At 42.4% G+C, this 25943-nt stretch overlaps 1 protein-coding gene across 6 annotated transcripts in view; it reads right to left on the bottom strand.

Annotated features, from left to right (window-relative positions):
- The window catches only part of RBM33 (RNA binding motif protein 33), a 117309-nt gene that overhangs the window by 34397 nt on the left and 56969 nt on the right, over positions 1–25943 (bottom strand). For 5 of the 6 annotated variants that reach the window (XM_060107955.1, XM_060107956.1, XM_060107960.1 and 2 more), the window contains 4 exons: positions 23463–23521; positions 3609–3741; positions 2871–3208; positions 1131–1412 (listed from right to left, as the gene is read on the bottom strand). In XM_060107955.1, coding sequence (XP_059963938.1) covers positions 1131–1412; positions 2871–3208; positions 3609–3741; positions 23463–23521 — 812 coding nt within the window. The remainder of the gene's footprint in view (positions 1–1130; positions 1413–2870; positions 3209–3608; positions 3742–23462; positions 23522–25943) is intronic. The other variant, XM_060107958.1, reaches the window with a different exon arrangement.

Genomic DNA, 25943 nt, shown 5'->3' with positions numbered 1-25943 from the left:
AAGGTACCATACCTGCCTACAGACAGGCTCCTCTTTATGGATATTACACCAGGTGACTTACAGGATGGGGACAAACATTTTAAACAGAATCAACAGTGCAACAAGGACTCCCGCACAAGGAGTCAGCTGGGTTAATGGCACCACCACTGTCAAAGGGTCCCCTAAATTGAAGGTAGAACAAACAAAGAACGAAGCATTAAGTTAGTGCCCTAAGAAAAAGGAGAAAGATGCCCAAAGCTCTCATCGGGGAGGAGACTGTCAAGTCATGTTCACCCTGAGGATTCTTAACAGAGACCCAACGCCTAGAGGAGTGTGTAGATCTGTGAGATGGCTGAGGGAGGACTGCATTCCACGGCTGCTCAGCTCAAGACTGGGGGTGTCGTCTGCCACTGTTCTTACAAAATGAAGCCCAGGTTACAAAGCACCCTCTTTCCAGATCTAGAAATCCTTTCTTATTTCTTACATCATTTTAGTCTCAAGTGTTACTTTAAGAAACAAAGAGGCGGGTATGAAAAAACTGAGATTAAAAGTAGGGAAGTGACATGCTTGAAGCTCAAGGTCAAAAGGACCAGTATTAAAGGGAAAACCCAACTATCTCACCTTACAGCCTGGAACTCTAACCCTGAGCCTCTTTACAGGGTTAGTTATTTAATGGAGGATAAGACAGTAACCATGACTAGTCTCTGATTTTTAAAGCGACACGCATCTCCCAGTCTCTTTCAATGCATGGCAAGCCACACGTCTGCTGATGGTACTCGAGAGCGTAACCTCACAAATCAATGCAGCTCACCCCCCACGATTAGCTATGAGCCCCATGAAGGCAGGAAGGGGGTCTCTCTCATCCACTGCTGTGTTCCCAGGAACCAGAGTAGTGCCTGACCACAAAGGATATTCAAGAAGTTCTTCCTGAATTCATTTACTTGTGCATTCATTGCCCAAGGAGATAGACAGAATCTCGGTACCAAGTAATTAGCCACCGGCAAAGGTAGAATGATTATCCCCCAAAACTACTTTCTGAAGTTATGCGTCAATTACTAAGGCCACCTCGCACTACAGGAGGATCTAGATACACAAGGCCCCGCGACATAAAAGGTGCCCCCGGAAGACAGCTGAGGACACTGGACACTTACATGCCTTAGCCCCTGGCGCTGGGGGCACTGCGTCCGACTGCTGTTTGGCTGAGGCGGCCCCGTCTGCATGTGAGGCCTGAACTGGGGCTGAGCCACGGGCATCAGGGGCGGGGGAGGAACAGAGAGGTGGTGGTGCTGGTGCTGGTGCTGGTGCTGGTGCTGGTGTGGGTGCGGAGGCGGCGGCGGCGGCGGCTGGTGCTGCGAGGGTGGCTGGAGCGGGGGCGGGAGCGGGGGCTGCTGCTGGGGCTGTGGGGGAGGGGGCAGCGGGGGGTGCAGGGGCCCCTTCCAGGCCAAAAAGAGAGAAACAACAGTTTATCATGTACATACTGCTCGTGTTCCGATTCAGCCATTTCCTTAAAAACCCCAACACCAGAAAGAAGCTTCAAGTGGCACTAAAATTTCATTTTAGATTTGTTGATGAAGCTGATACTATCTTAAATGCAGTGATAAGCCAAAAGCTACTACGCTGCATTTTATATTTGCCCTAAATCCTTTAGATCCTGAAATTCCAGGAATTTATCCTAAGGAAATAACTAAGGATGCGAGCAAACACAACCTCAAGGATGTTTCCTGCAGCACTGTTTCCAATACCCAAGGACTGAAACCAATAAACACGTGCCAGAAGTAGTGACAGCCATAAAACGTCAACTCGTGCAGTGTTTTCAAATGCCGTGGTGAAAGAGAACTAACTCATCACCATTGAGAAGATGGTAATAACATGTTAACTGGGAAAAGTAAGCATCATGATGAGGATGCAAGCACTAAAGAGACTAAAAGACATGTGCACCCAAATGTTAGTGGTTACTGTTTCTAGATGGTGGGATGACTTCATTCCTTTTCAAATTCCTATCTGTACGTATTTCTGCAATGCAGATGTAGTGATTATATATATATATATATATTATATTACATTATATTGTATTATGTATATATATTTACACATACATACACATACACACACACATTTATATATATTTTGGTTGTGCAGAGCAGCTTGTGGTATCTTAGTTCCCCGACCAGGGGTTGAACCCACACCCTCGGCAGTGAAATCACAGAGTTCTAATCACTGGACCGCCAGGGAATTCCCAAATTATATTCTTTTAATAAAAAGAAAGAAACATTTTATCCTACTGTAACACCTTATATAATAACCATTTTCCTGTTCTTACTTTAGGTACATATTCTATGTGTTTCTAAATAATCGGTTCAAGCCCATCATCATTACATACCTTAACAGGAAACTTAAAACACAAGAAAAAACATACTGGGTAAGAGAGGTATCAGACTCAAGGCAGCTGATGAAACATACAACACCAGCAGAGGGCACTCAAATCTCTCAAATAATGAGGGAGCAGCAACCCTTTTTTTCCCCCACTACATATTGCAGGAACATAATTTGACAAAGAACCTTATTTCCTGTTCACCTTTTAAGAATCTTGCAATGATAAGCAAAGGTATTATCAAAACATGCCCTAATTTCATTAGCAGTGTATAGTATATCCTTTACAAAATCTGACTACTGAATTTTTTCATTTCCCAAAAAATGACAATCACTTTCTCCATTTCTCCTATGATTAAGGAGATAAGCAATATTGTTAAGGAAGCTGTCTTTAATAAAGAGCACATTTAATTTTAATACCCTTGTTCTTTAAATAATCTCCACATCTTGTAAGACTAGAATAAAAATGTGAAAGGTTTTAACTTGAATTCTGAAACACAAAACCAGCCCCTGACGCCTACCTGAAGGTTAGGCTGTGTGTGGGCGGGCAGGAACGGCTGTCCTGGGCCGGGCAGGAAGGGCTGGCGAGGAGGGATGAACGGCCGTGCTGCTGCGGACCCTGGCTGGCTGAAGTGCAGAATCCCCACCGGCCCTGGCGGCTGGAGGGCTGGCCTCACGGGCCTCTCTCTGGGGAACACAGGCTGCTGTCCTTGCTGATTAAACGCTGGTCCAGGCTGGGTGAATGGTAAGGGACTGGGAGTGGGCACAGGGTGACCACTGCTAAGAAGCGTGGGAGGAGGTGGCGGGGGAGGGGGACTTCGCTGTTCCAGAAAGAGATGGCTCGGGAACCTCGGTTCACCTGAAACGGAAGGGCGTTGCCACGTCATTGCCCTCTGGTCACACAGAACACACACTTCACAGAAATCAGTTTTATGTACTGTCTTACTACGGACGAAAATTACAAGAGGTGGCTGGGTGTGAATGTCTGTAAAGAATTCTACATTTTGCCTCTTATTTCTAGATTGCTTCATTAGTCATCTTCTATAGATGAATTCCTCCTTTGTATGAGATTTTCACATTTCAGATACCAATAATGTCCAATTTTAGCATCTGAAATGACAGGCAGAAGGGCTACAGGACAGAAATCTGACACTCTTAACAAAATCTCCTATTGGGAGTGAAACACCGTTTAAAACATAAGCATGTTCAGGCACGTCGCCCCACGCGGCTTTGCTCTGTTACTCTGCGCCATCCTTTACCTCCTAAGAAGAAAGGGTCTCGCTCCTGGGGAGGCGGCGGGGCCCTCCACTGGTCCTGAAGAGGAAGCCGCGGGGGCTGGCTGAAACTGCTGGGAACAGGTCCAGGTGCGTGCTGTGGGAACTCTGGAGGGCCCTGAAGCACAGCAGGAAAACAGGGTGGAAGGCAGGAAAATAAACGGTAGTTTTCAGAAAGGTGTACATGTTTTATTTTTTTATTTATTTTATTTTTTTTTAGAAAGGTGTACATGTTTTAAGTTTTCCTCTGCAAACGTCAAGGAACTCACCTCCTGAAGCCACCACCCCTGTATACACACACACACACATACACACACACACACACACACACACATATATATATATAACCTCATGTTACAAAATAGGTGATTCTGCCATAGTGAAACAGTCAAATGTCAAAATGCAGCATCTAAAAATTAATTCAATGTTTTAACAGCACTACAAAACCAAAAGAATATTATTTTTAAGCTTACTGAAAGCCATGCAATTACTGAGCTTCTTGCCCATTAATCCAAAAGACTAAATGTCTACTTTCAGTGTTCCTGACACTCATCTTCTCAAACATGCTATTCTTTGCTACCTTTTTCACACCATAAGCCACAGCTATGAAGCTGCTTTATTTCAACAGAAGAAACTGAATGTGTACCATAACAAAAATCAGCAATCTCTGACAAAACAGGAAAATGTGAAATGTTTAAGAAACCACATTACTACAAAAGAAATAATAGTCAGATTCCACTGGCTAAAAATTCTGAACTCTTAAAACAGATTACCATTTTTCAATAACTGCAGGTTACCAGTAGAACTCTACAAAGACAAATTAAAATTACTTCACTTTTTAGCCAATATTTTATAACTTTAAATGGAATATAATCTATAAAAATTTTGAATCACTACGTTGTACACCTGAAACTAATACTGTAAATCAACTACACCTCAATTTTGAAAAATTACTTCACTTTTCAGTTGGCCTTTCAAGCATTTATGGAGATTCTTTTAAAACACCACATTTACTTAAGAAAGCCTCACAACTTTTTTTCACTTCTTTATCCAGAAATTCATTGATTATACATACTGTATCATCAAATTAATATTCATTTAATAACAACTCATTCTTTGAAGTATTTTTCAACTTTCAAAAACCACACTTCTGGGCTTCCCTGGTGGCGCAGTGGTTGAGAGTCCGCCTGCCGGTGCAGGGGACACAGGTTCGTGCCCCGGTCCAGGAGGATCCCACATGCTGCGGAGCGGCTGGGCCCGTGAGCCATGGCCGCTGAGCCTGCGCGTCCCGAGCCTGTGCTCCGCAGCGGGAGAGGCCACAGCAGTGAGAGGCCCACGTATCACAAAAAAAAAAAAAAAAAAAAAAAAAAAAAAACACACTTCTTTCTCATAAACTTAAAATTCTAATGACTTTTCTGTCATTTTATTACGAATTAGCTGTTCTTTCTAAATGTGACATCATATTATAACACTGAAAATGCTTCTGCAAACTACATTTGCCTTCCTTCTCTCTTTAAAGGTCTGCTCTATCCATAGTGTTGTAAGAATAATGCAAAATGAACACAATAAACACCACAAACCCATATGACCACTGGCTATAGAACATTAACGAAATTAGATTTACACACAAATATTACATCTTCATAAAAACACATGGTACTGAAACATATGGATCAGAAAGTTGCAAAGCTTAAATTCTTGTAGTCTGTGTCTATCAGTTTAGGTGAAATCAAGGGTATTCTCACCTCACCAGTGTTTGACATCTGACATTAGGGAACATCACTTCTCATTCCAGATAAAGGCATCAATTAAGATACAATTGAAGCAAACAACATCAGAGAAATGCTGGATTTATAACTGAGAATACATACTGTATACACTCATACTAAACCATAAAGCTTTTTACCCCTAATAAATGTATATATTTTATCGCAATGTTTGAGACTTTACTAATATGATGCTTTGATATGGATATTCTTCAATATTTACTATTTTTTACTATGGTAATAATACGCTAGAAAAACACATTTCTAATAGCATCAGCTATCCTACATTGATACTGATTACATCTGCATTAAGAGTTTCAATGGACTTGCCTTCTGTCTTTCACTGCCGCGTTCTTTCCTCGTTTTAAAACTACTCTTATTTTTGTGTGAAGCCGATGAAATACGTGGTGTGCATTTGCATGGATATTTTGCAAGGTAACTTAAAAAGAACATTTATTAATAAAGTATTTCTTTATAAAATATAGCATTAGTATCCTGTGTATAGTTTTACAGGCCTTTTCCCTCATGTATACACGTATTTCAAAACTTTCTGGATGATAACAAATTAGCAATCAAGGTTCAGTCATTTTTTTGTTGTTGTTGGCCGTGCCACGTGGGATCTTAGTTCCCTGACCAGGGATCGAACCCGTGCCCCCTGCAGTGGAAGCGTGGATTCTCAACCACTGGACTGCCAGGGAAGTCCCCAGTCTTTTTTTTTTATGTTTAAACCATTTTTCTTGGAGTGGCCCAGAAAATAAAATTTAAAATTGTCTGCCCTCTGGCTTGTGGCAAGGTTTGACTGGTCACACTGCCTCCAATCCGTGCAATTTGACTACATAAATTAGCAACGTTCACCTAAGTAAAACCCGGTTTCAGCTATACGGCTTGTTTCCTTAAACTAATTTGATGTATACCTGACTGTCCCTCTTCTGGAGGGGGAACACCAAGAAGGAGTTTCAAATAGATAAATACAGAAGGGACAGATAAGATTCATTAACATCACCACAGCCTAAAACAAGCTATGGGATGTGAAAGGTAAAAGAAATCACTGAAGTTTAAAATCTTTAAAAAATGAAATATATGTATTTTTCATAAGGCTTTAGCTTACAAACAGTAAAATATTAACACCTACTTGAAAGACAGAAAACGTTTTCCGCCTTTAAAGTGTATTAAGAAACGATAGCTCTCTTCAACTACCTGAGCTGTGATCACTTACACGCAGGTGTATGTTAGCCTGCATCAGGTCACTAGGGCAGGGTTTGTCTGGATACAGGTTTGGTGGGGTAGATCCCAGCCAGGGAGGGAACGGCACCACAAAGCCTCAGAAAAGCCCCTTGGGTATGGAAGTGCCCCACAGCAGGGGGACTGCTGCACCAGGAAAGGACCTCAGGCCCGTCCATGTTCTGAGAATCAGGCGGCAAGCTGAAAGACCAAGTTGTGAACCTGGGCCAGCGCTGGAGCAACCAGCAACCTGCAGGTCCGTCTGCTGAGCTGGGCACGGGGTGGCATCAGGACGGCTCCAGGCAGGACAGGGAGACCTGGGGGATGATGGCTTGGTGAAATGCAGGGGCTGGGACTCGGTGGGTGCTTACTTGGTGTAGTCACCTGGATTCAGTGTCAATTCTTTTGCTTCTCTGGCTGGTCTGACAGCCCTGGGGGAGCTTGGTGAGAGACTCAAGACCCACGTAAGAACCCAGGCCGGGGCCTGAACCAAGGCTCAGGTCTGGGCACCGTCAACCAGAGCGGGAGATAATCCTTTCTACTCACAAGGATTCTCAGCCTGTGTGTGTGCACGCCCATGCTCCTGACACACTCCCACCTTACAGCGGATAACGACGGCAGCAACTGGCACAGAATTCACACAAGTAACCTTGTGAAGCCAGCATGAGCATCTGCTTCACAGTAAGAAATAATGAGGACCCAGGCGTGACGGCAGCAGCTTTCCCCACCTGTGGCTCACGCACTGCCCGCCAGGCCCTGTGCAGAGCCCCTGACCACCTGAGCTCATGAACGCACAGCACAGTGACATCGGGGGGGGGGGGGTGTCCTACTTCACAGCCAAGGAAATCGAAACTTAGGACATTAAATAACGTGTCCAAGGTGACACCATTCTTTTTTTTTTTTTTTTTAATCACAATACCCAAGAAAAACAAGTTAAAATGAGGTAGGGGAAATTTCATCCCATATGGTATAAATCTTGTCAAAATGACTAAATTTGGTTGGGCTTCCCTGGTGGCACAGTGGTTGAGAGTCCGCCTGCCGATGCAGGGGACGCGGGTTCGTGACCCGGTCCGGGAAGATCCCACATGCCGCAGAGCGGCTGGGTCCGTGAGCCATGGCCGCTGAGCCTGCGCATCCGGAGCCTGTGCTCCGCAACGGGAGAGGCCACAGCAGTGAGAGGCCCGCGTACCGCAAAAAAAAAAAAAAAAAAAAAAAAGAAAGACTAAGTTTGGCGATTTTAAAAACCATACTTTCCCCTGACTTAGATATGAAAATGATCGTCTAGAACATGAATTCTGGAAACCATCACATCCCATACAAACTTCCATATACTACTGATTTCTTCAGGAAATGTTCGCTCTATACATCTGTTTCAGCCAAAACGTAAGCCCTCTCGTAAGCCCTCATTATACAAACTTCATTTTCTCCCGTCCCTCCTTCACTCTCTCACCGACCTGTCCGTCCTGCGGCCACACTGCTTCAGGAGACCCTGCATGCACGTGGGCCCCAGCGCCCCGCTTCTCTACGGGCTGCTGACCACTGCAGGGTAATACTCTCCATACACTGAATCGGACTCACTCTAAGTTTCTTAAAAATTTATTTATTTATTTATTTATTTATGGCTGTGTTGGGTCTTCGTTGCTGCACGCTGGCTTTCTCTGGGGGCTACGCTCTTTGTTGCGCTGTGCAGGCTTCTCATTGTGGTGGCTTCTCCTGTTGCAGAGCGGAGGCTCTAGGCTCGCAGGCTTCAGCAGTTGTGGCGCACGGACTCAGCAGTTGTGGCTTGCGGGCTCTAGAGCACAGGCTCAGTAGTTGTGGCGCACAGGCTTAGCTGCTCCGCGGCATGTGGGATCTTCCCAGACCAGGGCTCGAACCCGTGTCCCCTGCATTGGCAGGCAGATTCTTTTTTTGTTTTGTTTTGTTTTGTTTTTTGGCAGGCAGATTCTTAACCACTGCGCCACCAGAGAAGCTGAGTTTCTATTTACTCTTAACGGGCCCAGCATGGTCCCTCAGAGTTTCCCCTCTTCCTGGTCAGCCCTCCCACTGCCCAGGACATTCTCCCTTCTCTGATCATCTTCTAGTCCCTCAGCCTCCTGACCTACCCTCTCTCACCCTCCTACCAGGTAAGATGCTTCCTACCCACCCCCACCCCGGTCAGGTGTCCCTTCCCCCCCCACACAGGGGCCAACAGTGTTCTCTGCGTTCTTGCTTCCTTTCTGTTCCCTCCACTTTCATTCAGCTACAACTACAGAGAATTTTCTGGCATGAATCATGTCTTTGTTGCTAATTTTTAACAGCAGTCTATTTGTTAAAAATTTTAATTCTCATTCTATTACTGCATTTGGTCAGATTTTTCACTTAAAAATAGGAACAGTATGCTGAATTATAACAGCACTTGAAAGTATTAAGCTACTAACTTGTTGACAAGCTTTCAATCTGAACTACAGTCAGCATACTTCAGGACTCATAAACTCAGCTGTATCAGTCACCACTGTGCTACCAAGTTGACAAAAAAGGACAGACACAGGGAGACGGTGTCAGAAAGGAGGACGGGAAGAGTAAAACGCATTTTCTGAGAAAGAGGGAAAGTCCTTTGGAGCTATTTCCACTTAGCCCTTCAGTACTGTGTTGTATGAATAGCTAGAAAGCAGCATCACTCGTTGTGGGAACTTTTACTAACTTACAAATGTTTCGCCGATTCCCGTAAGGTGTAAAGCAAAACGTAACCTCTGTTGTTCAGAACCACTGTAATCACAGGCCCCAGGCCAGCACTGCCCCTGCACTCCAGCTCGCCCACTTCCACTTCCGTCCGGTGTGGGTCACTGCAGGACACATGGGGTTTTGCACAGTACTGACATCAGCACTGCCAATACCTAGAAGGCATAGAACTCAGCCCCATAAGAATGACTCCAGAACTGCTCCTTCACTCAGCTTCATGGAAGCCAGGGAGTGACAGACTCTTTGTCTTACTTCCCTGATTCTGCTCACAATTAGAAGAAGCCTGGAAAAGCTTCCTGACTTTTCTGTCTTGACTAATAAACACAGCTTTCTTCATTATTTAACATGTGAAGCCCCAATATTTATTACCACTTTTCTTAGCAGGCTCGCACCATGCTGGGAAAATACTCGGTTTCTTCTGAAATCTGTAGTTATTTGTAAATTCCATGAGTGCGTTTTAGTGCCACAAGCCTCACCCTCTGCTGATGAATCTCTGACTGGCACTGGTCACGTGGCTGCTGCAACAGGGCTCTTTATAGCCTTCTTTTCCTCCTTCCATTAGACAGTTAATTTCAAGTCCTCGCAAAGACAGGTTTTCTCATTACAGATAAGGCAAAATGTAAGTGGAAAAGTAGACTGGCTTCCCTCCACCGTAAGTAGAAAGTCTGCTAAATTTTGATTTTTACCTTGCCACAGGCTGAGATCAGGGAAAGTATTCGCCCCTTAGCCCTTTATCCTTTTCTAAAAGGAAGTAGGGGGCTTCCCTGGTGGCACAGTGGTTAGGAATTCATCTGCCAATGCAGGGGACACGGGTTCAAGCTCTGGTCCAGGAATATCTCACATGCCGTGGAGCAACTAAGCCCATGCGCCGCAACTACTGGGCCTGCGCTCTAGAGCCTGCAAGCCACAACTACTGAGCCTGCGAGTCACAACTACGGAGCCCATGAGCCACAACTACTGAGCTTGCACGCCTAGAACCCGTGATCCGCAACAAGAGAAGCCACCGCAACAAGAAGCCCGTGCACCGCAACGAAGAGTAGCTCCCGCTCGTCGCAACTAGAGAAAGCCCGTGCACAGCAACAAAGACCCAATGCAGCCAAAAATAAATTAATTTTTTTAAAAAGTTAAAAAAAAAAAAAGTAGTCACTGAGTTACAAGAATAAACTCAAAGAGAGACTGATAATTTTAAGCTGCCTGAGAACTAGGTATATTACTTCTTGGGTCTCTAAGCACTTTCAGATTTCCTGGGAGATTATATTGAATATTCCTAACTTCTAAAGACATTTTTTGGTATTAAACTGAAAATACATTGGGATCATAAATCTTGCCCCCTCTGGAATTTTAATATTGTGATTTTCATCTCTTCCCCAAACCTTCTTCCCTTTTACTAATCATCCATGTGCTAACTGCATATACACAGGCATTCAAGTGTTAGCAATACAGAACAAAGCCCCGGAATTCTTTCTCCATCAGTAATATTTAACTAGAACTTTATTCTTACTTCCAAATGACCCTCTATTATATAATATATAGTACATTATATTGATATAATTATATTATAATATAGTTCAATTAATAAATGTATCAGCTTCTGACAATTAATGTGTTTCCTTGTAAGGTGAAAGACAAATCAGCACAGACCTCCTTCCTGTGCTCTCATTCTGAGTTCAAACCGGAAAGCCTTCACAGAACAGGTATTACCAATTCCTAGTAATTTTACCTCCTAAATCTCCCTCAAGTCCACCCCCGCCTCTCTCTACCCTTCACCCACAGAGCCATGAGGGCCGAGACCACGACTGTTTCATTCACCAGTGCATTTCCACGCTCGGCACAGAGCTTGGCACAAAGACGCCCATAACACGTAAGGGATGGATGAACTGCCTGACTCTAAGGCGAGGGGAGCCAGGCCCCACATCTAATGGAGAATGCCACAGTACGCCCAGCAACCGGCTGCCCAGGAAGCACACGTTCAGGGAACGGCTGAAAGCCTCAGGAGGCAAGCAGAGGAGGGTGGACTGTGCTGACCAAGGCGCCGGCGACCAGCCCCAAGGTTCATGAGCCGAGCGGACTCGGAGCACATACAGGGCAGCAGGACCAGAGAGCAGCCAAGACCAACAGACCCTGACCAACCTAACTGTAGGGGAGAATTTGCTGTAACTTGTCCTGGAATGATGTAATATAATTAGAGAGGAAAGGTGACATGTACCTGCAGACTCTCGTCCTCAACCTATGACCACGTCCCTAATTTTAGAGAAGAGGGTTGTTCCCTGAAGAATGAAACTGAAGTGGATAGTGGGTAGGGTATACTTCCAGCACTGCTGTTAAGGAACACAGCCCAGGCCAGTGTCCCCACCTTGCCTGTAGATCCAACTGAAGAACCATGCACCTGTAAGATGAATGAAGCCAATACGGCCTCATGACCAAGTTCCTGGCAGATGGCATGTGAGCAGAAGTGATGTGGGCTAGTTCCAGGCCCGGTCAGTGAAAGACAAGCTCCCGTGAATAATCTTCCCTCTTTCCCCACCTGCCAGAGGATGGAGAGAGAGGCCCCTGAGGGCCAGAGGAAGATGCCCAGAGGGTGACCTGAGTGAGAAATAGGCATCCCGTTGGCGGCGCTGTGAAGTCAGTCCACTCTGGCTGATACTCCCACGCTGGACGCTCTGGGGCCATCGCCGAGTCTCCTTCACCGGGCCAGCACCACATGCTCCAGGTGCTGCAAATGCCGTCCTTCGCCAGGGACTGCCTGACATGGCCACACACTCTGCCCTCTGCCCCAGGATGGACAACTTACGCTCCAGAGCCCTACCCTCTGGGGATCAGGCCAGGGCTGGGGGCTTTTACCTGAAACCGCATCTTACCCTGGGGGCTCCACCTCCTTCCTATCCTGCATCCCCTGTGCCCTTACCTAGCCCTGGGCACCCCAAATGTCCCTCCCAGGCCCTGCTGCTGCCCACCTAAGGCTCAACCCACACTGCCGCTGCTGCTGCCAATTCTGCTGAGAGCTCCTCTGCTATCTCCTTCAATCCTGCCAACAGCCCTACGAGGGAGCTATTGTGCTCACAGAAATCTTTTCAGCACTTAAATCACCTGCACAAAGCACAAGGTTAGAAAGCACAGGTCACTTATGTCCAGAGCACGGAACAGGGACCCACCATGCTATCTACCGCTTGCTGTGAACAAACAGCAAACGGCAGGGACTTACTTTCACATCCCCTTATCTGTCTCAGTGTCTTACAATCACATATGTATATGTAATTGCGTGAGAGTGTGTGTGCGCTTTAGAGTTAAGAAAACCAGTTAAATACTAAATCCAGTCAAGTCAGACAGCCATGGACATTCCATGGCTGGCCTGAATGGCTAATACAAATTAGCAGTTCTTATCTGATCAACCTGAGAGACTGATAACGAGGGAGGACCAGCGATGCTATCTACAGCTTAGAAAGAAATAGCTGACTCAAGCTGAGTAAACAAGGAAATTTCTGGCTTTGCAAGTTGGCTCAATAGAATAAGAATGGAAAAAGAGGGGTTTTGTGGGCTTAACCTTGAAACTAAGTGACACTAGCAAGGTGTGGGAACCTGGGACAGCCAGGTGGAAGGCAGCGGGTGCCAGCTAAGATCATGGCAGCTGACCTGCAGGCCCCCAAGAAGCTGAAAGCCACCCTGAGGTGTACAAATGAGGGAGGCCAACACTGGCAAAGAGACAGCTTTAATGATAAATGCAGCGTATCCAACGAGGAAGAAGCCCATTTCCAGGAGGGCAAATGCCTACGTAAGAGGATTTGAAAGAAGAGGGCAGATGATACAAGATATTATTCCGAAAGAAAGACAATGGCTGATACATGAAATAAACCACAGTGACAACGGCTACTTCTCTGGCGATGTGAGACCATGCCGGACACTAGGGAGAAACCATCTGGGAAGATAAGCGGGCCCCTAGTTGCCTCCATTTGCCTCAATGGATAACAGAACTTGAGAGTCTGAATATGTAAACAAACTGAAAAATGTTCCGCTTTAAGGTCCTAGAAGCTGCTTACTGACTGTTATCAGTATTGGCTTTATGAAATAAAAATTTAACAAATAGTAGGTATCATTAAGCTCACAATACCATTTTTCCTCATTGTTTTCTGTTCTGAACACAGATGTCACTTTCTTTTTCTTGATTTACACAACTTAAATTCTGACCACAAGTTTTAGCCACATGGAAAAGACTTCCCATTGCTTACCTAGTATAAATTCTCACTTCTTCCTTAGTAACAGAAGGACAACACTGTGCCCAGCTAGAAGACCACCAATCCCAGCCTGTGACGAGGCGAGCAGGCACAGTTGGACAGGGCCTCCGGAAGGCTCACTAGGGGCTGCCTGACCCTCCTCCTCTTTCAGCCTGAAACTTGAGTAGGGGAAAAAAAACGGATCTCTGATAACAACACAGAACTGCTATACCCACCCAGAAGAACTTTCTTTTTTATGCAAAAAATGTGACACTCAGTTTGTTAAGTCACTGTTAACTGAGTTTTCCTCATTCACATCCTGACTGATAAACCAAGAAACCAAGTTTCTTTCATAGATACAGTGCCAAGAATCAGGCAGAACCAGTAACTTTTCCTTTAAGGGATGAAGAAACTCAGGTTTACAGAGTTAAACAATTATCCAAAGTTACACTGACTTGTGGTTTATAAATGCTCTTTCTCACCTCGCGCACTGCTTCCGCTGCGGCCAACCTGTCCTCAGGTAATGCTGAATACACGGTCGTTCCTGAGTCTGGCGTTCACTACCTAAATTCTCCTGATGCGATCATTCATGTAATAGCATCTGCCATTTCACAAGTAGAAAGGATAATAAATGACCAACTCTCTCTAGAAAATGAAGAATTATTTTAAGACTGTTAGTGAGCTGTAAATACCTCACTTAACAGAACTTTTAGGACTACCGTAATTCTGCCTTTTGAAAGAAAAAGCTACCATAATCCTTTCAAATAACTGCTCTGTTTTGCTTTTCTTTATATCCCTTTAAAAGTCCAAGGTAAGAAATTATCATTCTCCCACATATAATTCTTATACAAATTGTACTTTCTTTTTTGCATCTCTTGTTAATTATGTGATGTTATCTATGTTAATCCTATTCAGGAAGAACTGATAACTTCAGTTACAAAAAAAGAAAGATGAAAACTTTGCATAAATTGCTTAGCACAAAGTTAATCTTATAATGCAAAGAATAAAGAGGCTCTAACAGCTATTATGTGACTTATCAGCTTCCCTGAAAGGGTCAGTTGGTGTATTTTAATAAGACTAATTGAATACCTTAACAATGTCATTGAAACTTCATGAATCTTTCAATAAATTACAGCCTCCACTACAACATGTTTTCATTTATTAATCTCACTTAAAATGCAAAGAACTATATAAGAAACCAATAGACACTTGAGAATGCCTCTCAGTTAATTCTGATTAAATGATGGATTAAGTGCAAAGAATCAAGACCACTAGTGACCCACCCCCCACGTAATTAGAATTATAGTCCGTTGTCACAATGTTAATCCTCTTATTTCAGTATTTTCCATAGGTTTTTTTCTTTCAGGTTATGCCTTGTTTAAATACTTACATTCATTTTCCTAGAAGGTACTCATGTATTTGCAGATGCATTCTTAACATTCTGAAGCACCATATACCCAGCAGCAAGCGCTAGGTTTCACACTGGAGGTGGTGGGGGGAAAGGAGGACACCACATGAACTTAAATATGCTATAGGGTATTTAAGGTTACTGGTTCAAGCGGTGAAGCTAGAGCAGGCACTGCAAGTTATAACACCGTTACTTTAGTACAAAATACTGTTTCTGATGAACCTACTGAAGACTGTTTACCATTTTTTCATAAATCGAACAACGTTTTATCCCTATACCTTGCCCCCCAACTCCCCTCCGGAAACAAGCTCACCCAACGTCAGGCCCTACCATGGTAAACTTCTCCACCTCAGCACTCCTGACAGCCACAATCTTACAGAGTTATGATGCATCTTACCAGATCCAATTATTTTTACCCAGTTTACTGAGGTGCATTTTAATACTCAGAGAGAAAGGGAGACGGTTCAGCACGATTAAGAGACTCAGGTCGCCTGGCTTCAAATCCCACCTCCTGCACCCAGCTACGTGAACTTGAGCGATTCCATCTTTCCAAGACTCAAAGTTTCCCTGTCTGTAAGTGGAGAAAATGGTACCTTCATGAGGTTGTTGAGCACAAGCTTTGAGCAAAATCTGTAATACTGTAACCACTCAATAATGTTCTTCATCTCCCACTGGTCGTCAACAGTATATGCTCTAGGAAGATGGTATTTCCTCATTCAATAAGGGACTACGAAAGCAAAGCAGCGGTATCAGCTCTGTCGACTGACAGCACAGAGTCTGTCTCAAAATTCTCATCTGAACATACCTACCGTATGACCCACAATCCCCACTCCCAACTATTCACTGACAACTATGACCAGAAAAAATTCCAATGTCCAAATGGTGACTGGGGCAGACAAACTGGGCTACATGTGCACAATGGAATAATGCTGGTCAATAAGAAAGGACAAACCACTGGCAGGGGCGACAAAAGGGATGATCGAGCCTCAAATACACTGTGCTGGGAGCAAGAGGCCAGGCTCGCAATGAAGCATGCCATGTGGTTCCATTTATGTGCCACAATTTGAGGAGCAGAAAGCAGATCACTGGTTGCCAGGGGCTGGGTTGGGGGAGAGGGGCTGCCTACAAAGGGGCAGCACAGAAGTCTTTTGGGGAGACGGAACTGTTCTCTATCTTAATTGTAGTGATTACACAACTGTATGTATTTGTTAAAAATCAGAGTGTACATCAAAAGGACAAAATTTTTAAAGTTTAAAAATATTCAAATCTTTTGGAAGAAGTGCTTTCAGGTGCTTTAAAATAAAATAGGGCCACTTTCAAAGTTTAAACAGAAATACGGATCTTCAAGGACTCCTGGAAAAATAAACATTAAAAAAAACAAAACTGGTGTGCCTTGCAGGACAAATCAGTAAAAACAGGACAGAGATTTTCTTGGCATGGAAGGAGTTCTAAGACTTTGAAACTTTGTGTTATTGTCAACATTTCATTGGCTGAGTTATTAAATTACAGATGGGCAAGTCATACTCAAAGTTCAAGTCTACTATACAATGAATGGCACTATGTATCTGGGAGGATTTATGAAAGGTATTCAATTCAATGTAACAGTTTTACTTAGCCAACAATGAAACAAAATAGTGCATCACACTTTTACAATGCAGTTTTTACACTGTGACGTAATGGCTGGACTTTATGATCTCAATGAGTATTCCCTGGCCTTCGAGTTATTGGTGTGGATGCCCACTGCCCTCTCTCCACCCAACGCACACAACACTTGCTGACAGGAAAGCAAGTCAAGTCAACAGGACACTGAATTTTATAACCACCATATTTAATAGCTGTTTCTACAGTGCTTAGCTGCTCCTGTTACTGCTGCAGATGGGAATGCACTGATATGATTAAATCTGATGGTATGATAATCTATGGTAATCATGATTAATCAGAAACCCACTAGCAAATGGAGGATGTTGGGTATTATGTCACCTGCATTTTAAAACGCATTCTCTTGCAGCAAGTCTGACAATGTTTGACGGGGGGAAGGACCTCCTCCCACATTCACCTGCTACTACTCAAGAGATCTGATAAGAGAAAATGCCCATCATTTCTTACCCATCTTAAGTGCTAATAATTACAAGGCATTGCAGGCAAGTTGTAAAAACAGTAAGGGTTCAAAAGAAAGACTTCTTTTTCCCAGACGGAATAAAGTCTGGACTCCCATCTGCAAGGGCTATAATCAGAGAGAAATGTAATTTGATGTAGCGGTCTCATCCAACATGATTTGCATGAGATGCCATATAAAATACATCCAGGAAGTGTCAATCACCACCACCTGATACCACGCATCCGCGTTACATGGAAACACAGTGCAGTCAGACCTACTCGTGAGGTGCTATAACTACACAGTAAACACAAATGGAAATCTCATTTATTGGGTCTACCTAATAAGGTAATCACTAAGAAGACTAATTTAAGCTTAGTATGGTAGTCTTTTTTAAACATAATATTTAGTTTTAATTTAAACAAAGATCACTAGGAAATTATTCAGTAGCCAAATGACTCAGTATTTAACTGGCTACCCTGAAATAGCAGCATTTACCAGAAACACCAATGCAAAATGAATGACTGAATAGGTTTTAAAATAGCCTAGGTCAAGAATCTTCACAATGTGAGTTACTTGAAATTTATCTGTGTGCTTACCTGACACTGAAAACACTTAAAAAAATATTATTAATCAACACTTCAGTGTTGCTTTTTCAAGTGGACAAAGTTTAAAAACAACGAACATCTCTTTGAGGACAAATACGTAACTGGATAGCCATACTTATGGATAAGAAAAGGACTTAAAACTTTAATGACAAAAACATCTGGAACAGCCTTTGTGGAAACAGAGATCTATTAAACTAATATGTAAACAAAGAACATGGAACTGAAAACAGAATTCAAATAGACACAAAAACAGAAGCTGACTTGCAGAAAGGTAAACTAGTCTCCCCATCCTCGCTCCCTTGCAAAAACAGAAGAAAAAAGAGGGCTTCCCTGGTGGCACAGTGGTTAAGAATCCGCCTGCCAATGCAGGGGACATGGGTTCAATCCCTGGTCCGGGAAGATCCCATATGCTGTGGAGCAGCTAAGCCCGTGTGCCTCAACTATCGAGCCCACGTGCCACAACTACTGAAGCCCGCGCGCCTAGAGCCCATGCTCCGCAATAAGAGAAGCTGCCGCAATGAGAAGACCGCGCGCCGCAACGAAGAGCAGCCCCCGCTCGCCGCAACTAGAGAAAGCCCGTGCGAAGCAACGAAGACCCAATGCAGCCAAAAATAAAGAAATAAATTTATTTAAAAAAAAAAAACAAACAGACACACACACACACGAGAAAACCACAACTGTCCTGTGAAATCACACTCAAAGGTCGTGGCATGAACAAAAATGCTTCAGGAGTGGACTGTGGGGAAGCAGGCGGCTAGACGGCAGGATGAGGCAGGAGAGAAGGAGCTGACATGGAGGAAGGACGAACAGTCACTCGATGGCCCCCTGACCTCCTGAGGCACGTGCTTCCTTCCTGTGCCAATCTGCTCTTTTAAGCAGTCGCTATTTCTAAGGTACATTTTACATTCAGCAGATTAATATTCTGATATGAAAATAAGTATGAAAAAGATTCATTCTCTGATATGCTTGCTATCAACTGAGATATACTTACGATTCCAAAAAAGGTTCATAACTCTGATATGAACAATTAAAATAGTCCTGGGAATAAAAGCTTAAGTGAGAAGAAAGCACTAACGGCTATACCTGTAACTAAAATTAAATACGTGAATCTAATTTTTAGAAACCTAAATTACAAAGCACTTCACTAAATTTCATAAACAAAGGAAGAAGGGGGAAAAAAATCCCATCTGGATGCAAAGACTAACATGACAAAAGAAGTGCTGGCAGTGAGCTTAAAAGCTTAAGCAGTATTTTCTAAAATGATCAAAAATAAGGAATCCTTTTCTTATGATATTTATTACTTTGATATTCAAACTTTTGTTTCAGAAACTGTTTGTTCAATTCTGTAAATAAAATTCATTAAAAGGAAATAAAAATATTAGTATTGCTACATTAAGCGTAGCCTAGAATACCGTATTTTGGTCTAAGATTGTGACTTTAAAACATAACTAAATAATTCTGTAAAAAAATTATGTTTCATATTAGGTTGTCTAGAGTCCTCTGTGATTGTTTAATTAAAAAACTGAATGTGTTATCACTTAGTACAATTTCTAGGCATACTAGTTCTCAAGTTTTCTTACTAGTTCTTACAATTTCTAGGCATACTAGTTCTCAAGTTTTCTTACTAGTTCTCAAGAATTTCTCAAGTTTTCACAAAATTGTCAAACAAACTGGACCATTAACAAAGTAAAGCTTACCAGTGTTGGGGAAGAGAAGGAATATCTTAGCATTAATACCAACTGTATCCTAATCCCATTAAAACTGGGAAATCTAGTGGTATTTCTGTCTACTGCCTGCCTTTTTCACTTTTTAGTCAACTGGGTAGAGCTGAATTCTTGTATAGTTAAATGTGGATAATGTAATTCTATTATGCAAATTCATTTATGTATTCTTGAAAACAAAAAGTAAAAAATTAAAGTATACACCCCTTCTCTACACTATGAATTTTATGTAGGTTCCTAATAAATAGAAGATAACTCAACATTAAATCCCTGTATACACTTATTCAACAACTATTCATCTGGACTTCTGTGCACAAGGCCTGGAGTCAGGTCGGCTCCACAAGACACAGGATGCCTGGGACTCTGTACAGACATGAATCGGGTCCTTACATCAATACAAGTATGAAGCTGTCAACAAGAGCATGACCTACTCTAGGAGCAATGGGAATTCATTAAGGGGGCTTAGGCTGGGGAAAGACAAGATCAAAATCAACTTTGCTTTGCTCAATACATTTCTGTAATTCAAATCTTTTTGTGTGCCAAGGAAGTACACTGATTCAAATGGACCCTATGATGAAACTGAAGTTAGGTTTCCTAACGTGTTTTACCAACGTGTGTGTGTGCGCGTGCTCGCATGCGCATGTGTGTGTGTGTGTGTGTACAGTCATTTTACAAAGCAAAATTCAGTTTAACAAATAATGACTTAAGTCCCCTATGGAAAAGTACCAAGAAAGAGCCTGCAGGGCACACTGCCATCGGTAAGAAATCGCCAAGGGGCTTTGTTAAGCCACAACAGTACTGTCTTCAGGAGGAAAGTTAGGCTTCATTGACCTATGCTAATACGTTTTATAGTTTAAGGACTAGCTCTGTGAAGAGCATTCTGCATAGGAGAAACTCACTAAATGGTCACAATACTATACCTACATTGATAAAAATCCAAGTATAATCTATTAGCAGAAAAGGAAAAAACTAATTTTACTCAGAAAAGACATATGCACCCCAATGTTCACAGCAGCAGCATTTACAATTGCCAAGACATGGAAGCAACCTAAGTGTCCATCAACAGATGAATGAGTAAAGAAGATGTGGTATGTATATACAATGGAATATTACTCAGCCACAAAAAATGAAATTTTGCCATCTGCAGCAACATGGATGGACTTGGAAGGCACTATGCTAAGTGAAGTAAGTCAGACAGAGAAAGACAAATACTGTACAATATCACTTATACGTGGAATCTAAAAAATACAACAAACTAGTGAATATAACCAAAAAGAAGCAGGACTCACAGATATGGAGACCAAGCCAGTGGTTAAGGGTGGGGGCGGCGGGGGGCGGGGGGGGAGTGGTATACAGGGGTGGGGAAATGGGAGGTACAAACGACTGGGTGTAACATAGGCTCAGGGATGCACTGTACAACATGCTGAATATAGCCAATAGTTTGTAATAACTGTAAATGGAAAGACACCTTTAAAATTACATAAAAGTAAACATTAATACTCATAAAGGTATTAAAAAAACACATTTGGCGTACGTAACATGACAGGCATGGCCTAGAGTTACTCTCTCTTCCCAACAACATTTTGATGGACTATTAAAACACCTAACACCTCTGCTGTAATTTTTAAACAATGGATTCCACGTCCGATTGTTGTCTCTAAGGGAGACTGACTGCAGACGTAAGCAGAGCACTGCGGTTTCAAGGTCACAAGTTCACTGTAACTTCAGCTTAAGAACCAGCAGTTGGGGCTGAAAGATACATATTGGGGCAGTGGTTAAGAATCCGCCTGCTGATGCAGGGGACGCAGGTTTGAGCCCCGGTCCAGGAAGATCCCACATGCCGCGAAGCAACTAAGCCCGTGCGCCACAACTACTGAGCCTGTGCTCTAGAGCCCACGAGCCACAACTCCTGAGCCCGCGTGCCTAGAGCCCGCACTCCGCAGCAAGAGAAGCCACCGCAATGAGAAGCCCACGCACCGCAACCAAAAGTAGCCCCCGCTCGCCGCAACTAGAGAAAGCCTGTGCACACAGCAACAAAGACCCAATGCAGCCATAAATAAATAAGTAAATAAATAAAAGATACATAATAAACAGCGGTAAATATTTCTGAAATTATATCACACACATGACTAATTTCTAGGCCAACTCCTTCCCATCACCCCCACACACATCCCACCTTAAAAACAGTAACAAAACATCACGCCTTGCAGAAACTTCCGAGAGCAGTTCAATAATATTTACCACCCTCAGAGTACAATATAACTTAAAAATAAGTTCAATTTCTCACAAAGAAAGTCTGTTTTATTATCCTCTTGTAAAATCCTCAAGTATTATGAGGTTTGCTTCTTCCAGTATCAGATACAATTATATCTGCACAATCAAAAATTATAAGTAGATAAAAACTGCAAATGATTATTCTAATTTTATATTTACACACAACATTGCTTTATGATTTAAGCTACAATTGCTTTTTTCACATCAAGTTTTATCACTATATTGCAAATAAAACACAAACACAAGTCCAATGAGGATTCTAATGCAGAAGCTCACAACCCTGAAAATAGCAAAAAGTACATTTTTTTAAATGTCAGTGCTTTACAATAACTAGCAGTTAAATTACTTCACCAAAAGAAATATATCTAATGACTAAAATCATACGCGCTTATCCTTGGGTAATACAATTAATAAATCTTAGCTATTTAGACAAGTGCTTCAAATACAGAATTGTACTCAATAAACATCACCTAATTTTTAAAAATAACTAGTTTTTAGAACTTGATAAGTAATTTTTTAAAATTAGCTAATACAGGGTATGAAACCAGTAAGAATCAGTTTCAGAAATCATAATTCATAAATAATAATTACAAATCAAGGAATTTTCTTAAAAACACTCTGAACCTTAAATCCAATACTGATTTTTTGAATAATCATCTGACTACACATCTAGATATCCTTCATTAAAACCTTTTTGCTAAATGCCCCACATAACTATGATATCTACTGAAGCATCAAAGCTAGAGTCAAATAGGTCATTTAGGCATTTCCTGGATATCAGATTGTTTAGCCTCAACAAAACTACACCTGTTTTACATACAAACTACATTAAAATGTTATGGTCTGGTCCTTGTTTCCGCAGAATTGTTCTTTGAGAGAACATGTTCTCACTGATTTCACAAAACCATGAACTAACTATATATCAAACCAAAAACTCAAGTAAAATGAAACTTACTTATTTAAACAGATATAACTATTTAATGGACATTTTTCTTCTACTTAAAACATGTTACAAGAATGGATAAAGTTATGGGAACTACAGGAAAGTGTGGGGAGGAGTGTTTTCTCTTAAAGATATTTTAAAAAGAAAACCTCCATTTTAAAATATAAAACCAATGGCTCATGAAGACTTCTGAGGGTTTTTTTAAAAACAAGAAGAGGGCCTCCCTGGTGGCGCAGTGGTTAAGAGTCCGCCTGCCGATGCAGGGGATACGGGTTCGTGCCCCGGTCTGGGAGGATCCCGTATGCCGCGGAGCGGCTGGGCCCGTGAGCCATGGCCGCTGGGCCTGCGCGTCCGGAGCCTGTGCTCCGCAACGGGAGAGGCCACAACAGTGAGAGGCCCACATACCGCAAAAAGAAAAAAATAAAATAAAATAAAATAAAAAAATAAAAAATAAATAAAATAAAAAAATAAAATAAAATAAAAACAAGAAGACATCTCATTATTATTCCCTAAAATTGCACACACATACCCGTACTTACCCAAATGCACACGTTCCCCACACACACACGATAATAAAGGCCCTTTTTCACTTTAACATAAGGCAACAATAAAATCAAAATTCATATTCTTTAAGACAAAAGGCATTCTACTGATGATCCTGATTCAACAATTTTACAGTCAAACAAAATTAATTCCATGCTCAAAAATCCACTGACCTTAAGCTTTTAACAAACATTTTCCACTGCAAAAATTATTGTCAATATTTACAAATCCTTAAACTTATACTTAGCTGGAACCTCTTATATTTGCTATAGTACTAGTTCCTAATAAAGGCATGCTCATCCCTATCAGAGCAGAAGGGGCAGCTGCTACTCACTGGGAATCTCTGGGGTCCCACAGCAGGTCTCGGCTGGCTCGGGACTGGCAGCAAGGGCACTGCAAGAAAAACACCTTTCATTACAAACACATCCAAACCCACCAGAAAAGGAGTACAATGTATTAAGCTTAATGAAAAGTATATACTATGTGCATAATACATATAATAAGTTTACACTTAAGCTAAGTGCTGAATATTTTTACAATTCCATAAAGGGAAAGGGGAGAGAACTTCTGTCTTCAGTATACAATAACACGAGTAGAAGCTTAAATTTCAACAGTGAATTCTTATTTAGAATTAAAATATTTTGCAACAAAAGGAGATATTATTCCTCTACAATAAAAAACCTACTTTATTTTTGACATCCATACCCAGGTTATCAAGGCTATCTAATCCGAGTTATATTTTCTGACTCCAATCAAATACGAATTTAAACCCAAATCCTCTAGGATCATGAAAGAGAGAGGAGGAGGGAAGGAGGAAGTGAAGCAGGCAGAGAAAGGAAAATACACATACCCAGGGTATTGTGACAAAGAATGACCTACTCAAACACCTGCTATGCCGAGACTACCAGCTTGTCTTAGTTTTGTGTTTAAACAGGCCGAACTCCCATCAACTTACCAGAAGAACAAGGAGGCAAGTAATTGTAAAACAGACACTTTATCAAAGGGAAGAAGCCGGATGCTAGTTTCACACCGTGGGGCTAAGTGAGATAGGTTGAAGCTATTTAAAACATATGCCTTACACTGATTTTGATTTTGGGGGTGAAAAATATGCCCACCCGAGTGGTGACTGCTACATGGTAGCCTGCTATATCTTCCATTAAAACGTCCTGCCAAATGCATCCAGTAAGATCTCAGATGGTCAGAGGCTGTGGGCTGACCTGCGGCCCCGTCGCAAATTCGTATGTTAGCCCTAACCACGAGGACTTCGGAAGGTGACTGCATTTGGAGATGGGCCTTTAAAGAAGTGATTAAGTAAAATGAGGTCATGGGTGGGCCCTGATCCAACATGACCAATGTCCTCATAAGAGGACGACGTCAAAACACAGACACACACAAAGGGATAACCATGTAGAACTTAGCAAGAATAATATAATAACAGTTCTGGTAAATGAGAAACACAGAAGTGATAAAGCTTAAAAGTCAATCAAAATTACTTTTAAAATAGAGTGCTAAGGGGCTTCCCTGGTGGCGCAGTGGTTGAGAGTCCGCCTGCCGATGCAGGGGACACGGGTTCGTGCCCCAGTCCGGGAAGATCCCACATGCCCCGGAGCGGCTGGGCCCATGAGCCATGGCCGCTGAGCCTGCGCACCAGGAGCCTCTGTTCCGCAACGGGAGAGGCCACAACAGAGAGAGGCCTGCATACCGCAAAAGAAAAAAAAAAAAATAGAGTGCTAAGGATGAATTTTTTTTTTTAGTTATTATGATTACTCAAAGAATTCCGTAACTCAGCTTCTAATTAACATCACACTTCCACAGGTCCAAATGAAAGTGATACAGTATGAGAGCCTGTGTCAATTGCCTGACCAAAGCCAGAAAGTGAGACCGAGAGAAACTTCCTTTGATAAAATGTAAAAATGGGAGAAGTCCATCCCTCTTGACAGTCTAATCTAATGAGTCAAAATTTCAAAGTAACAGTGGGTCACTGTGCAAGACAATATAAAATTTTATACAGCTAGCTAACAGGCACTGGGGTACGTGGATTATATACCTGAAGCAAAATATGAGATTGTGAAGTGGAGAAAGAAAAAACTAATAAAGTATCTCTGACCTCAGAAGATTATAATAAAAGTGAGGAAGGAAAAAAACTACATAGTAAACAATATAAAGACAGTGTTTTTAAAATTAACTACCAAATAGAAAATAATACACAGGTCTCCAAGAATATGTACCACTTATTTTTAAACTTGGGATTTAAACATCAATTCCTATCAAATAATTCCAATATAATGAAAGGGTAAATATTTTAAGTCTCTCTAAGTTCGGGGGGAAGGGGGAAGGGGGATGGATGAGAGCAAGAAATCCCATCATAATTAATAGATTTCTTACACAGAAGCCTTCTGATGAGTTGGCAATTTTTTTTAATCAACTGTAAAAAGCAAGGAAAGAGAAAGAAGAGAAAAAGAACAAGAGATGACAGAAGAGAGCATCTGAGAACAGGTGTGATAGGAGATCAGAAATCTAGCCAAACCCAGGGGGGGGCCGTGGTCAGACTGCCAAGGTGTTTGCAAAGCGTCTTTGCAGGAGTCCCGTAGCCCACGACCTGGTTTGCAAGCAGAACACTTCTACTTATCTGCCTTCTTCTTCACTGTGAACAGGAGAGAATTTAAAACCTGTAATGCTAGGGCCTCCCTGGTGGCACAGTGGATAAGAATCTGCCTGCCAATGCAGGGAACACGGGTTCGAGCCCTGGTCCTGGAAGATCCCACATGCCGCGGAGCAACTAAGCCCATGCACCACAACTACTGAGCCTGAGCTC

The sequence above is a fragment of the Mesoplodon densirostris genome, chromosome 9, assembly GCF_025265405.1.
Source record: "Mesoplodon densirostris isolate mMesDen1 chromosome 9, mMesDen1 primary haplotype, whole genome shotgun sequence".
Classification (NCBI taxonomy): domain Eukaryota; kingdom Metazoa; phylum Chordata; class Mammalia; order Artiodactyla; family Ziphiidae; genus Mesoplodon; species Mesoplodon densirostris.
The sequence above is the reverse complement of the archived record's forward strand: the minus strand, read 5'-3'. Positions and strand labels throughout refer to the sequence as shown.